Source organism: Protomyctophum parallelum, assembly GCF_964188405.1.
Source record: "Protomyctophum parallelum genome assembly, chromosome: 9".
In the NCBI taxonomy this organism is placed as follows: Eukaryota; Metazoa; Chordata; class Actinopteri; order Myctophiformes; family Myctophidae; genus Protomyctophum; species Protomyctophum parallelum.
Genome location: NC_139706.1, coordinates 27,518,836 through 27,532,527, shown reverse-complemented (window position 1 = coordinate 27,532,527; position 13,692 = coordinate 27,518,836). Strand labels below are relative to the sequence as shown.

Genomic DNA, 13,692 nt, shown 5'->3' with positions numbered 1-13,692 from the left:
AAGGGAAAAGATACATATACAGTGAGGGGAAATGGGGTGGGGGGGGAAGGATTCAGATTTTACAGAGGCCAGTTTCGAATTGCAGCCATCCGTAGGTGCCCTTTGAGAGCGGTTTTGAAGGAGTCAAGGGATTCACATGTCTTAATGACTGTTGGTAGGGCGTTCCACATTTTGGTGGCATAGGAGCGAAAATAATTTAGTCCCTTGTTTGTGCCGAATCTGGGTTGTACATGGTTTGTTGCACTCCCTCTGGTGTTGTGGGTGTTTAATTAATGGTGTTGCATACCGAAAATAGCCGCTCTACAACCTCAGAGTGCAGCACAAGGTCACACACTGTGTGCTTGTAGATCGGCTATTTTTGTTGAATGACACAGTCGTACGACGGAGTATAAATAAACCTGGCCAGCCGGGAGCCGGGAGGTCGAGGGGGATCGTAGCCTTGCAGAGCGAGGCAGATTCTCTGGAGAGAGTGAATGGTAGCTCCAGACAGTACTCCCGCATCCGCACTTCCGCGTTTGCTGATTATATCGTTGTAAATGTGCGCGAGAATCTCCCGTGCTACATTTGCGGGAATCAATTGGATTACATGCAATTCCTGCAATACCCCAGTATAATTGGCTGCAATCGATTATTCTCCATTGATTATTTTGTTAGAGGTTAATCTATCATTTACTTTTTTTAAATAATCAAATAATGTAGTTGAAATAAATTATCACTGAATCTATGTTCACTGTGTTGAACTTCCAAAAATAATGTATTATAATAATCATTGTTTAGGTCCTCAGACCTTCAAGAGTAATTATTTTTCTGCTAGGTCCATATAGCCGCTAGGGGATGCTAGTGGACCTTATCAGCCAGGTCTGTATTTATACGGACCCCAACGTATACTATGTATATTATGTATATGTATATTATGGTTGAGCCCCACGGCAGCTTTTAACGTTGGTCCGGTTGCTATGGCAATACCCCTTCACCACCAGCTATGGGACGTAAAATCTTTTCACCGTTTTAAATCGGTTACAAGCAGGATTTTCAAACCTCCATAAATCGGAATCCAGGAGAGATCTCCAAAATTCGGATGTAATTTGTGCCTTTGTACCACGTCGCTCCTGACATGTAAATGCTTCTGGCGAGAGGTAAACAATGTGTGGTTGTGCCAATGATACTAAAGTGTGTGTAGTGAGTGTGTGTGGAGGGCGGGGGGGGGGGGGGGGACTCATTCTCTTAAAGTGAATGCGTATGGTGGCACTGGGAACAATTATCTCTTATTTGCCTTACTACAAAAGGTGTTTGAAAAGATTGAAATATGTTCCAGAAGATTGTGTAGAAGTAAAACAAAACGTCTAAAAAGGGAATGTTGGGTGGGAGGACCAGGATGAGGCCCCCCGGCCTCCCGGTGGGGCTTCCTCACTGGCAGGTGAGTCGGTAGGATACAACGGCAGATATTAGACATGCAATCCAAGCTGACGCAGCCGAACGCTCCCTACCCCTGTTTCAGCCAATCAGAAGCTGCATACCCCGATCATCCTAGGAACACATTTCTTGTGGAGGGGTAACTGGGCTGCTCTGTATTCTAGACGCGCCACTCTGCCACATGCAGATTAATAAATACTTTATTCGTCCTTTCCTGCTCCTTATCTACCATCACTACTCCAGTCTGCAACTCTAGAATGTGAGCTTTCTGGTTCTACAACAAAGACTTGCTGCTGCATCTCTTCCTGGGAACATGTTGTAACATCAACAGTTTTGTTATCCCCCTAAGGATTTTACCGGGTGTGTCTCAACAGACATAGTTTGACTCAGCCCTAATACAATAGAGAAGCTGCAGTTGAGCTGTAGCTATTGTTGAAAGCAAAGACACGTAAACAATTCTGTGGTACAAAGAAGAGGAAAAATAATGACTATCAAAAAGACAATTTCAAAGGATAGTTTCATTTAGAAAGTGCACAGTCGGCTGCGTCTGGCATGTGTCATTGTGCATGTGTTTGTAAGCGAGTCCCAGCTGGGGGAAGACATTAGAGGGCTGTGTGGAGTTGACAGGCCCTCAAAGCCAGGGAGGTCCTCCTAATGGTCACATAGGCTGACTGGATTTAACGGCATCATTTTAAGACACCTCTTACAATGGATTGATGCTAAATGTGGCATATAAGTGGACACTTGTGTAATGGTTAACATGGTTTAACCAAAGTGGACCCATTCATACCTTTTTGTGCCTCATTTTACATGAAAATGGACTGTCTAACCGAGACATAATAGGGCAGACATGGTTAAAGCTAGTCATTCCCGGTGTAATGGATGATTAAATGTCACTTTGGACTGTTGGTAGCATTCCTTAAGGGCAGTGAAGCAGTATGTGGGGAAGTAGCATATTACACAGATTAGAAATGGGATAGAATAGATTGTTAGAAATGGGCCATGTTGAAGGCACAGTAATTAGACAAGGTTTTGAAACTAACTTCTAAAATGTTTAGGAATTACCATTATCTTGATGTGAGTTTTGGGATTATTTTTGTGACAATATAGCCTAATATTTGGGAACTTTGCTCTTTTAATTAAGAATTGGCTTGTGATGACCATAGTTAATGTAAAATAAACTACCGGTATAACGTTATCTCCACTTTGTGGTCTGTAGATTCTGTAGGATTGAAAAGAGACTGGGCCATTTAGTCCCAGTTGTAGGCCCTCACGCTCGTTAGTTTTTCAGCGAAGCTTCTTTGCCTGTTTCCAGTAACTTTACTGTGCTGCTCCAACTCTGTAATGAAGTTCTCTTGGCTCCCACTTACCTGTGTTTGCTCTGGATTGTGTAGACATGGCTACAGGAATATACAGGCTCCTCTTGGCAGGTCTTTGCAGACGAACCTTAAGGCCTAATGATGTTCACAATTTGTTTTGTTGGATGTTATATACTCACATTCAACACTATCCAGTACAAAGCTCTAACTTGTAAATAATGTTTAATAAAGTGATTTTTGTATTGGCAACTCTGAAGGCTATACTAAACTTTGGAGAGATTTCAGTTGATGAGGCAAGCAACAGGTAGCCTACTTAGTTGTGTGTGGGTGTTGCACACCAGAAATCGACAGCTTGTAGATGCAGCTATTTTCAGTGTGCGACACCACCACCAAGCTGGCCAATGAAGTATAAAGCTGTTTCTCCTAAAACTGATTATCTTCTAAAACACTCTCCGTTACCAGATAAAAATGCCAGATGTGAATATGTTTTACATAATGCACGGTGCAGTAGTAATGTGCCTCATTGGAGTTGACCACCACACCAAATTGATGATGATGATGATGATATCCGTTTCTTGATTTTGGATAAAGGGTACTGTACTAAATCCCAAACCACACCAATGATTTGCCACGCAACTCCTTGCAACATGCAACTACTTGAGACGGAAACGGGTACTGCACTATTTAGTTGTAGAACATCCCCTCCTACTCTAACCTCACATAACCAGGCTTCCCACCGCAGAGGAAAGCCTGGTATTTTCCATGTAATACTGTTTAGAACAAAGGGAAAAATAATTGTCTTCCGGTGGTACGTTCCGGTTGGCGCCACATTGTCTTTTTTCCCCACATGGACTGTCTGTGACTGTCTTGAAAAGCTATGGGTTAAAAAATAGGATGACACCATTGTGACATTAACAACATTATGATATTAACGCTTCACTTCCAAGCTATTGGTGGGGCAACAATGAGATTAATGGTTTAACTTTGAGTCATTGCCTCTCTTGTGTAGCAAAATGTCATAATTCCCATACTTGTTTGTCAGCATCAGTTACCATACTAGAAATAGATTGTGTTAAGCTGGCTTTAGCTTGGTCTTTTAGTTTGGCGCCCTCTTACTCGAACCAACATTTGCTGTACTACTAATACCTCCTATTTCCATGACATCTGGACAGTTAAGTATGATGAGCAGAGGCCATAGCAAAACCGTTATTTAAATGCTCACTGGTGAATACAAAGTGTTCCTAGTTTTTATTTAGCTCACATTTTATTTAGGCAGTTTGAGTTTCTTGGTACATACCATGATACCATACTAAACACATGTCTTCTATTTGTCCGCCCCCAGTGAATAGACATAATCACTTGAAAGACTTCATGCTGGTGGTGTCGATAGTCATCGGCATGGGTGGCTGCTGGTTCGCCTACATCCAGAACCGCTACTCTAAGGACCACATGAAGAAGATGATGAAAGACCTGGAGGGTTTGCAGAGGGCTGAACAGAGTCTGCATGGCCTACAACAGAAGTGAGGCTTTTTCCTACCATGCACAATACAAGCTTCTTGCACCCGACCACAAGTCTTTTACAAATGTGTCACACACATTTTATCTTTGCACATCGTTTCATTTAAAATTAAAAAGGGAAGACGCACCAACTACTGGCCATGAACAATGCAAAAATAATTTTAATTGACAGACCAAGTGTTGCTGTGTCTATAAAAAAAATATTATATATATATATAGATATATACAGGTATATATATAGATATGTGACACGAGACTTGGCCAGTTGTAGCGCCACCATGAGGCTGATTTGAAAACTGTCAACTGTCATTTCTTCCTCAGCCTAGTGGGAATATGTATGCACAGTTTCACCGCAATCGGACGCTGCGTTGAGGAGTTGTGGTGATTTGTACAAAGCGGGCTACTTCTGAAAGGTTTAGAAGCCAATCGTAGCCAATCATGATGGATTATGAGAAATCAAACAAACCCGCCTTGATCACATGACTATGGAGAGCATATGTACCGATTTGCGTGAGATTTGGATAAAATCTGAAGGAGTAATATTAGAAAATGTGTTTTATATATGTCGGCCTCCTGGTGGCGCTATAAAGAGCAGATGTGAAACATTCCAGGCAAAGTTTTCCTTGGCCTCTAGGGAGTGTGCATACAAAGTTTTACACAGATCCGTGCAGTTGGAGGTAAAAACACTAATCGGCCAGTTATAGCACCACCATGAGTTGAAAATGTTCTTCCTCGGCATAGTGGGAATGTGCATGCACAATTTCACGGAAATCACATGATATGTTCATGATTTGCGGCATTTTGTTTGAAACTGAGCACTCCTGCGAACTTTGGAAGCCAATCTCAGCCAATCAGGATGGAGTCTGAAAACTCTAAGACGCGTTTCGTTGACTGCCTCTAGAGAGACTGTGTACCAATTTGCGTGATGTTTGAACAAAATCTGTAGGTGTTCTGTCCAAAAACTTGTTTTCCACAAAGTGGCCTCCTGTGGTGCTACAAGAGGCCAATGTGAAAACCTTGGGGCAGAGGTTCATCTGTGGCATTCAGAGAGTGTGTGTGCAGAGTATGGCTGCGATCAAGCCAATGGTGCCGGACATTAGCTATCCACAGACGGACGGACACACACGGACGGACGTGCAAAACATACTCTCTCCCCATGCCTTCGGCCTGGTGGAGACAACAAACGGCTACCATTGTCAATGTTAGTATTTCTGAAATATGTGGAGCTCAGCTCATACCCGTGCTAATAGCAAAAACTTGATCAGATTTCACAAAAAGTCATGTTCTCAGAGAAGATTGCTTGAAACAGTTGCATGTAGTGAAAGCGGTGTACCAGCCTACCCTTAGTATTTAGTTATAATGTTGTCATAGCAACGTTCACAGAGTTCATGTACAGAGGCCTATTCATCACAAAGAGGAAGTTAAGAACTCGTGTTTGGCTGTAAGAACAGGACTGAATAATTGGCTGGCAAATGACGGCACACATTCTTCACTGACTGCATTTTACACAGATTTGTAGACTTAATACTTCTTAAATTCGATCCCAGGCTGTATTCATGCAAAGGGCTGAGCTTCCTGCATCAGCTGATGCATCACCTCTCATCCGATGGCCATATTATTTATTTATTTGCTCCACTTTATGAATCTTCAGAACACATACAGTTTACAGTTAAGCATATTGTCGCTGTTGGGTTGAAAACCTTGTCGTTACAAAACTATTACTTTTCAGGAAATGGTGGGGGGGGGGGGGGGGGTCTTGTTTTCATAGAACCCACAAACAGACTTAACCACTTTTAACCTCGGGTCCCTATTTTAGGCATGTCATTAACTCAACTACAGTATACAGTAGGTGTACATATCCAGAATATTTGCAGGTCATGTGCCTCTAAATCTGGCACGGACACAAACTATCATTTATTATAAGAATTGTGTACAGCAACTGCCATTTGTAGGACTCAAAATATATTTTCAGGCTTCATTGCCTGTGCAAAGATAATGGCCATGAAGCAGCCATGATTTTCTTTTCTTTCTTTTTTTTATAAACTAGTTTTATGTTTGTTTATCGGCTAGAAGACTGACAATACAAATGTTTGTCTGTTAACTTAAAGTTCCTTCCCTCTGTGTTTCAGTTGAGTATGACTGGCTCTGTGTCCATACCATTATTAGTCTCCCTGTGGTATTACATTATGTCCCAGACAGCTGTTCTGTGTGTGTGATCAAACTGCCTCTTGACTACAAACCAACCATGTCAGTGTTGCACCAGGACAAGCCAGGGAGGTCAAACGATCCCTCTAAAAAGACTGACAGGCCAGTCTATTTATTTGGCTCTGGTGTTTCATGCTGAATCCACCAAAGGATGTACTCATGTTTGCTGATACCAACATAGAAGTGTATTGCCTTCGTTCTTAGCCATGGCCCATCCTTATCTCACTGGAACAGACAGAGAAAGGTTGTTAACATTTCCTCTTAGTGTGCCCTTTGCCACGTCATGTCATAATGCTGCATGTCCAGCTCCACTTTGTCAAGTCATCAAAAGCTGTTGGTAAATTCAGTTCGATGTACTCCGCTTTTAGCTGCAAGTTAGATTTAAATGGACATCCCCCTATAACCTGCTGTGTTGTATTACCATTTTAGGTGGCTTATTATGACTCACTGTTCTCCTCTGCCGAGCGTAGCCTTGGAACAGATTAACGCTGTGCCTCCTGACAGGCAGGGCAGTGTGACAGTATGTGCTGGATGTAGCAGGTCCTAATGCTCTGCCTGTTTATTGACTAAAGTATCTCTGGATTACCCAATAGTAATTGAACAACTTGATTTGAATATATGGTCTAGTGGATAGGACAACAATGATGTACATTACTTGGTTTTAAATGGTTTGGGATAACTTGAAAACTCAGATGTAGCCCATGTTTTCAGTGATTAGACCAGTAGCCCACATTTTACCACCATTTTTAATGCATTACCTTTTGCCTCTGGTCATTTAAATGTCCTTAATGAGATCCTCTTATCTGGACAGTCAAGCAGTGCAACTGTTGAGCCTCTGTAAGGCATGCATTTGGTTATTCATTATGTGGCCATGGCACAGAGGCTGGCATCGCTCCTAGAGTATTTGTCAGAGAGAGAGAGACAGAGAGAGAAGGGGGTTGGTAATGTCCTCTGTCTGTAGCTGTGCCTTTCTTCCTGATCCCTATTGCCAGCTGCTCGCTTTCCAGACCTTCAAGCATATCCTGTGGCCATATCAAGTGGCATGGCCTTGTCACGCCCTCCCTGTTGGGAGACAGTAGGTTGTGGCATTGACCAGAGAGCTGTATTGCATGTTGCTTCCTGGGTGTCTTTTATGACACAAGCTGGTGTGAAGTATAACTGCTTAACATGTCAGCTCCAGCACTCATTTCCGGTGAGATTATGTGTGGTGTGCACACAGACAGGAAAGGACTGTCTCTGTCCCCTTGTCAAATTGCAAATACTGCTGACTTCTAGACATTGATTGGCTGACATCGATATTTAAAACCTGCAAATGGAACCTTTGTGTATTTGTTTCAAACAATAACCCACCACTGACAAATCTGCATCTGCCTGTGAATCCTGCCATGCAGAGCAACTGAAAAACCATTTAGCCTTCCTCCTTGTAGAGCTAGCACGTACAGGCAGACCTGATGAGCCTTTATGCAGAGAATGACAGAGGTCGGGGTCGAAGGCATTAGCAGGACAGTCATCCACATTTTCCACCCTCTGCCATCTGGATCACCTTTCATTGGGCCTCTGCACTGCTTGGCTACCTCAGCCGTCAATGATGGCTCGACAGGAAGTGTTTACTGCTCCCTAGTGTCAGAAAAATTACATAATTCTTTTTTATCTTGCCTGTTCTCTGGTCCTGAATCCCCCTTCCCACAATTGTTGATAGGATTTAAAGGCTGAGGATACATTTTTAACATTTTCAAGAAAAACGTAAAAAATAAATTCCAATACACAACATGGTACTTAATTATTTCATACCGGCTCAACCAGTTAAGTGTGTTTAGTACATCCAGGTACTCCACCCAAGTATTTTTTTCCCAGCTGAAAACACAAAGTGCTCTTCTAAACTAAAACACTCATCATAGAGCACTTGAGGGTGGAGAGATTTTTCAGTGATGACTGTGACAAGTCAGCATTCCGAATGTAGCCTGGCACTCATTTGGCTGTAAATGAATGAGCATCAGTCCAATCATAAACAAACACAAAACTATTATACGGGTGTCCAAAACTGACAAAACACTAGATCTCTTCTCTGCTTTCAACTTCAGTCTGTGTTGGACTGAATTTGAATTTGAGATTATATGATGAGCATTAGGTTGTTGTGCCAATCACAAAATTGATCACAAGATGGTAGTTAAAGTGCAATGACACTTTGGTAGAGGTTTGTGTTGTAATGTGTCACCATGTAACTAGTCCAACTGTCCAGCTACAAGTGTGACTTTGAGAGCTGTTTTACTGTGCAATGCAATTCAAAAAAACAAAATGGGTTAAGACCTGAGGTTCTTCTCACACTTATTGGTTTCATTTTTGAACAGCCAACACTAAAACCTAATCTAAAATGACATGTATCAGGTTTTTGTTGATGTGGTGTAATATCCCTGTGCCTTATTACTTTGCAGTGAAATTATTCTATTGACTGTGTTATAAAATGCAGTTAGTCAAATCATAATCATAATCATAATCATAATATTAAATTGTATTTTAGTACACTTTACATGTTACTCAAATCTCAGTGTTTTTGAGTGGTGCAACCACTCCTACAACCAGCAATGTCCGTGTACCTGTGTGTTAATGTCCGTGTACCTGTGTGTAGTCATGAGCACGAGTGGTGTGCGCATGCGTGAAATTGGAACGATACAGAGAAGAAATTGGAACGATACAGAGAAGAAATTGGAACGATACAGAGAAGAAATTGGAACGATACAGAGAAGAAATTGGGGAGGGGAGGGGAGGGAGAGGGAGAGAGGGAGAGAGAGAGACTCGGTTCACACAGGTGTGATTTTTTTATTAGTATATATTTTGACAAACAAGCTTAAATATACTGTAACTGATGATTATGCAATTTAAACATTTTTATATTGTCTGTGTTATTATTATTTCAGTCACACTACATCAAATGCGAGTCATTACAGGACTGTTGGATAATTACACTGGGCAGTTCTTAAAGTACACCATTTTTGGCCTTACTGTCCCTGATGTCACTTTACTGTGAGCTCTCTGCCAGCTGATCAAATCCCTTTGACTTCTGCACATTAGCCAATGTTTCCGGTGATGCAAGGTTTCTTATTTCTCAGTCGCATTTCTTGCTTAATATTCAATAGAAGACAATACAATTTTTTTTGCAGCATTGCCCTTTCAGATTATACATCTGCAGTAAGAAAAAGCGGTGAAGAGAAAATCAAATTATTAGTATAGTGGTTTGCAAGTATAGTATTTTCAAGATCTAACGTGCATCTCTTTGACCCCTGTGTCTCCCCAGGCTGCAGATCGCCCAGGAGGAGCGTAGCACGGTGGAGGTGGAGAAGGTAAACCTGGAGCAGAAGCTGAGGGATGAGATCAACTCTGCCAAGCAGGAAGCCCAGCGACTGAAGGAGCTGCGTGAAGGCACCGAGAACGAGCTGAGCCGACAGAAATATGCAGAGGAAGAGCTAGACCAGGTAACGCAACAGGTGGTGACTGTGAGTTGCGCTCATGGGTACAGACAGGTACTTGTGCTCCTGCTGCTGCTGTACAGTTGTAGAGAGAGGGAATGTACAAGAAGCCCAGTTAGGAAACTTTGTGTAGTACAGAGCTAGAATAAAATTCTCCGAGTAACCGAATAATCTGTACCAGTTTCAGCTATACAGTATGTTCAGATTGAAACGTTCAGATTGGTATAAATACACCTACTCATGAACTAATTTGCCATCAGGGTTTTGGCTGGCAAAGAAACAGCACTACCCACTCAAATAAACAGATGATAAACAATGGGCAGTAATATCATGCGAACACACTGTTAAAGGAGCATTCAGTGATTTGGAAAAACCCCGGTCCGCCCCGGTAACAAGATGTGCACGTGCTACAGTGGGCGGACATGCGGAAGGCCCCTCTCTATCCTGATTGGATGACGGCTGGGCCACCTAGCCAAAAACTAAACCTACACCCCCTTTCTGAAACCGGCTCCTCGCCACTCGCTCTACACACTTGCCCTCGATATGTGCGTTCATGCGAGGCTGCGCCATATTAAGTGTCGTCCAAAACCAAGCAGCCTTGAGTGGAAGTGGCTTATAAAGCCCTCAAGAGCAAGTCTGTGCCGATCTAGACTCGATTGCCTTGTGCAGCCCTGCTCTCTGTCCGCATGGAAACCGCGACCTACAAATGTAAGTACCACCACAAATAAATGATAAATAAACTCCTCCTAAACAATCTTCATCTGATGCAGAATAGACAACGCTCCAACTGATGTTCACAAGGGCTCTTTATTTACCCCACCGTGAAAAACTATAAATGAAACCACACAAACAAAACAACTTTTAACAATGATTTATAAACACCATGGATGTAATATGACATGTCATTTTTGACAGTCACGCTGTATTTCCTTTTTCCATATTAATGAAATCCACATGTCACACAAACATACACGATGCAATGCAATATAACTGTACAAACAAAATAACAGGTAACACAATTGCATGATGGTAACCATGGCAACGAATCGTGTCTGTTTCCTGTTTCTGCACAAGGAGGGCGAGTGTATTTCCAAACAGTTTTTTATACCCAGCACCCTAATCAAGGGAACTTGATTCAGCTGGAGGGGCACTTCCTGACGAGGGAACCTCCCGAGAGCACTTCAAGGGCGCGTTCGGCTATGCGCACCGGGAATGTTGTCAGTTTGTAACCCGCACCGGCAACCCTACCCTGAGGGTAGGGTTGCTCACTGAGTGCACTGAATAAACGAACGACAAGAGAGCACACCAGTGCGTTCAGGGCGCATTTCCGAACGCGTCAAGGGACTGGTTTCAGAAAGGGCCACAGGGTTTCTTTTTACACCAGGGGTTAACTGGGGACAGGAAGGAACTCCTTATATGGTCAGGATTATATATAAAAAAGTGATATTTGAATTAAGTGAAATCACTGAATATACCTTTTAAGAAAATAATCTAAACACATAATGGCAGCAATGAGATGGATCCAGGCACAGTTACTGAAGAAAAGGAAGACCGGGAAGAAAATTAATAGGTGAATTTTAACAAGAATTCAGAACAAGAAGAATTAAGTTTACACAGAAATGCCTACTTGCGGTGATGCAACCACTGAGCCACTATGGCACCTCAATTGACACGTTGTGGAAGAAGAGCAAGACAAAATAAGAATACGAGGATAAAGAATAATACGAATAGCAGGAGAAGAGCAAAAAGTTCACGCAAAATATTTACACCACTCTGGCCTATAACTTGCCTTTGATGACACAGGCAAACGTGAACACATTGCGCCAAGAAATCTGTGATGTCATGTGGTGGTTTGTACATTAATGTCTCTCTCTAGAGATGGAGGTGCTCTGGGCACACAGACAAAATACCCCCCCCCACGTGGTTCTGATTCTGAAGATCCTGTGTTACAATTTGTCACTTACTGAACATAACTAATAGTTCACATTTCACATGAAAAATCTGAGTGGTGTACTTAATCATTTCTAATAGGTGACAGTGGCCAGAATGTTGCTCTTATTTGGTCCGAGAACCTCTGAATTAGACACTTGGCACATCTTGGTGATATATTATTTATAATGTTTAGAAAGCAGAGGGATACAAATACTTTTACATGTTCCTTTTAAATGTTCTCCTTGAAAGTGGAGAACCAGAAAGCATTTTAGACGCATCAATTATGATGTGACATTTTATTAATATCATATAAACATAATGTCCATTACCTTTGGATGCACTTCTACTGTCTGTCAGAAGTTTTTAACGCTTTCATTCTTTTTGAAAATAATTTGTTATAGGTGCGCATGGCTCTGAAAAAAGCAGAGAAAGAGCTGGAGTCACGGAGTAGCTGGTCACCTCCTGACTCACTTCAAAAGTGGTTGCAGCTCACCCATGAGGTGGAAGTGCAGTATTACAACATCAAGAAGCAGAATGCTGAGAAACAGCTACTGATAGCCAAAGAAGGGGTACGTTCATATCTTTAAAAGGGAATTCACTAATACATTTTTCAAGATGTTTTAGAACGTTGTAATTTATAATATAATGCATTCGACAGACTCTATTCTAAATCCAGAGAAATATTAAATGATAATGGCATCAAGAGTCAAAATGTGATCCACCAAAGGGAATGCAACGAAGGATTAAAATCTTATGTGGGTCGACTATTATTTCTATTTATAGTTGCCTTTTGTATCTTGCTGACATCAGTGGTTTGAGTGTTAGTACTGACATTTGTGGCCCCTAGGGAGAGCTGTTTATATGGGGAAATACTGACTGGTCTTAGATCATAGGAATAATATTGGGTCCTACATTCATAATAACAATCGGATGTGATTCATCTTTTAAACACTTGAACCCCAGCATCCATATTCTGGAGGGATTATTCGCCAAAAATAGCCGGTCCACAAGTTTGCAATGCATTCATTGTGAGCTTGCAGGTTGGCTATTTTTGGTGTAGATGGGGGGGGGGGGGGGAAGCGTAAAGGAACAGTTACTCAAGTCCGGTTCTCTAAGACTAGAGAAAGATTAGAGATGGAACAGAAGGTAAAATTGTCCTGCATTTATAGGCAGAGAAGATAAAGAAGAAGAGGAACACCCTGTTTGGGACTTTCCACGTGGCACACAGCTCCTCCCTCGATGACGTGGACCACAAAATCCTGTCGGCAAAGTAAATATAATTTTTATCACAAATATTTTAATTTTTTTAATTGACCAAGACACCTTGTTTCACTAATGTTTCACAAATTTGAAAATCAAAATAAACAAGTTTCATTATAATATACCAAAAGCTGCCACCCCTGGCCAGATATACATGTATGGTAATGGTAAAAAATAAAAGTTTAAAGAAAACAAAACAACTAAACAAGCCTAGGCTATGGATCAGGTATAGATAGGGCTGCTATATTACAGTGGCCTGGTATATTTTACTCATGGGGTGTAATCGAACAAACAGAAAGTTAGGAGCGCACACCAGTAGTGGGGAGGTGCTGACCGCAGGAGATAAAACTATGACTGAGAAAGGAGAGGCCGCACAGCTCGTAGTCACGATGCCATCAAATTATTTATTTTTCCAACGTTTCGGCAACAAGTTGCCTTCTTCAGGGAATGACATACAAGGAGGTACACCAGATATTTATAAAGATTGGGACAAGGGATCAGGGAGTGTCCTCAATCAGGCCAACACCCAAAGTGGGTGATTGGTTGCTGGAAAGGCAACAATAACTTTATTTCTACATCAT

The 13,692-nt window shown here is 41.9% G+C and overlaps 2 protein-coding genes across 5 annotated transcripts in view; one reads left to right on the top strand and one right to left on the bottom strand.

Moving 5' to 3' along the window:
• Nucleotides 1–13,692, bottom strand: part of chrna10a (cholinergic receptor, nicotinic, alpha 10a) — a gene marked incomplete at both ends in the record, with an annotated part of 108,587 nt that overhangs the window by 26,860 nt on the left and 68,035 nt on the right. The window lies entirely within an intron of this gene.
• stim1a (stromal interaction molecule 1a) overlaps nt 1–13,692 on the top strand; it is a 38,759-nt gene that overhangs the window by 16,088 nt on the left and 8,979 nt on the right. For all 4 annotated transcript variants that reach the window (XM_083772817.1, XM_083772816.1, XM_083772819.1 and 1 more), the window contains exons 7-10: nt 4,075–4,252; nt 9,748–9,925; nt 12,253–12,420; nt 13,021–13,121. In XM_083772817.1, coding sequence (XP_083628943.1) covers nt 4,075–4,252; nt 9,748–9,925; nt 12,253–12,420; nt 13,021–13,121 — 625 coding nt within the window. The remainder of the gene's footprint in view (nt 1–4,074; nt 4,253–9,747; nt 9,926–12,252; nt 12,421–13,020; nt 13,122–13,692) is intronic.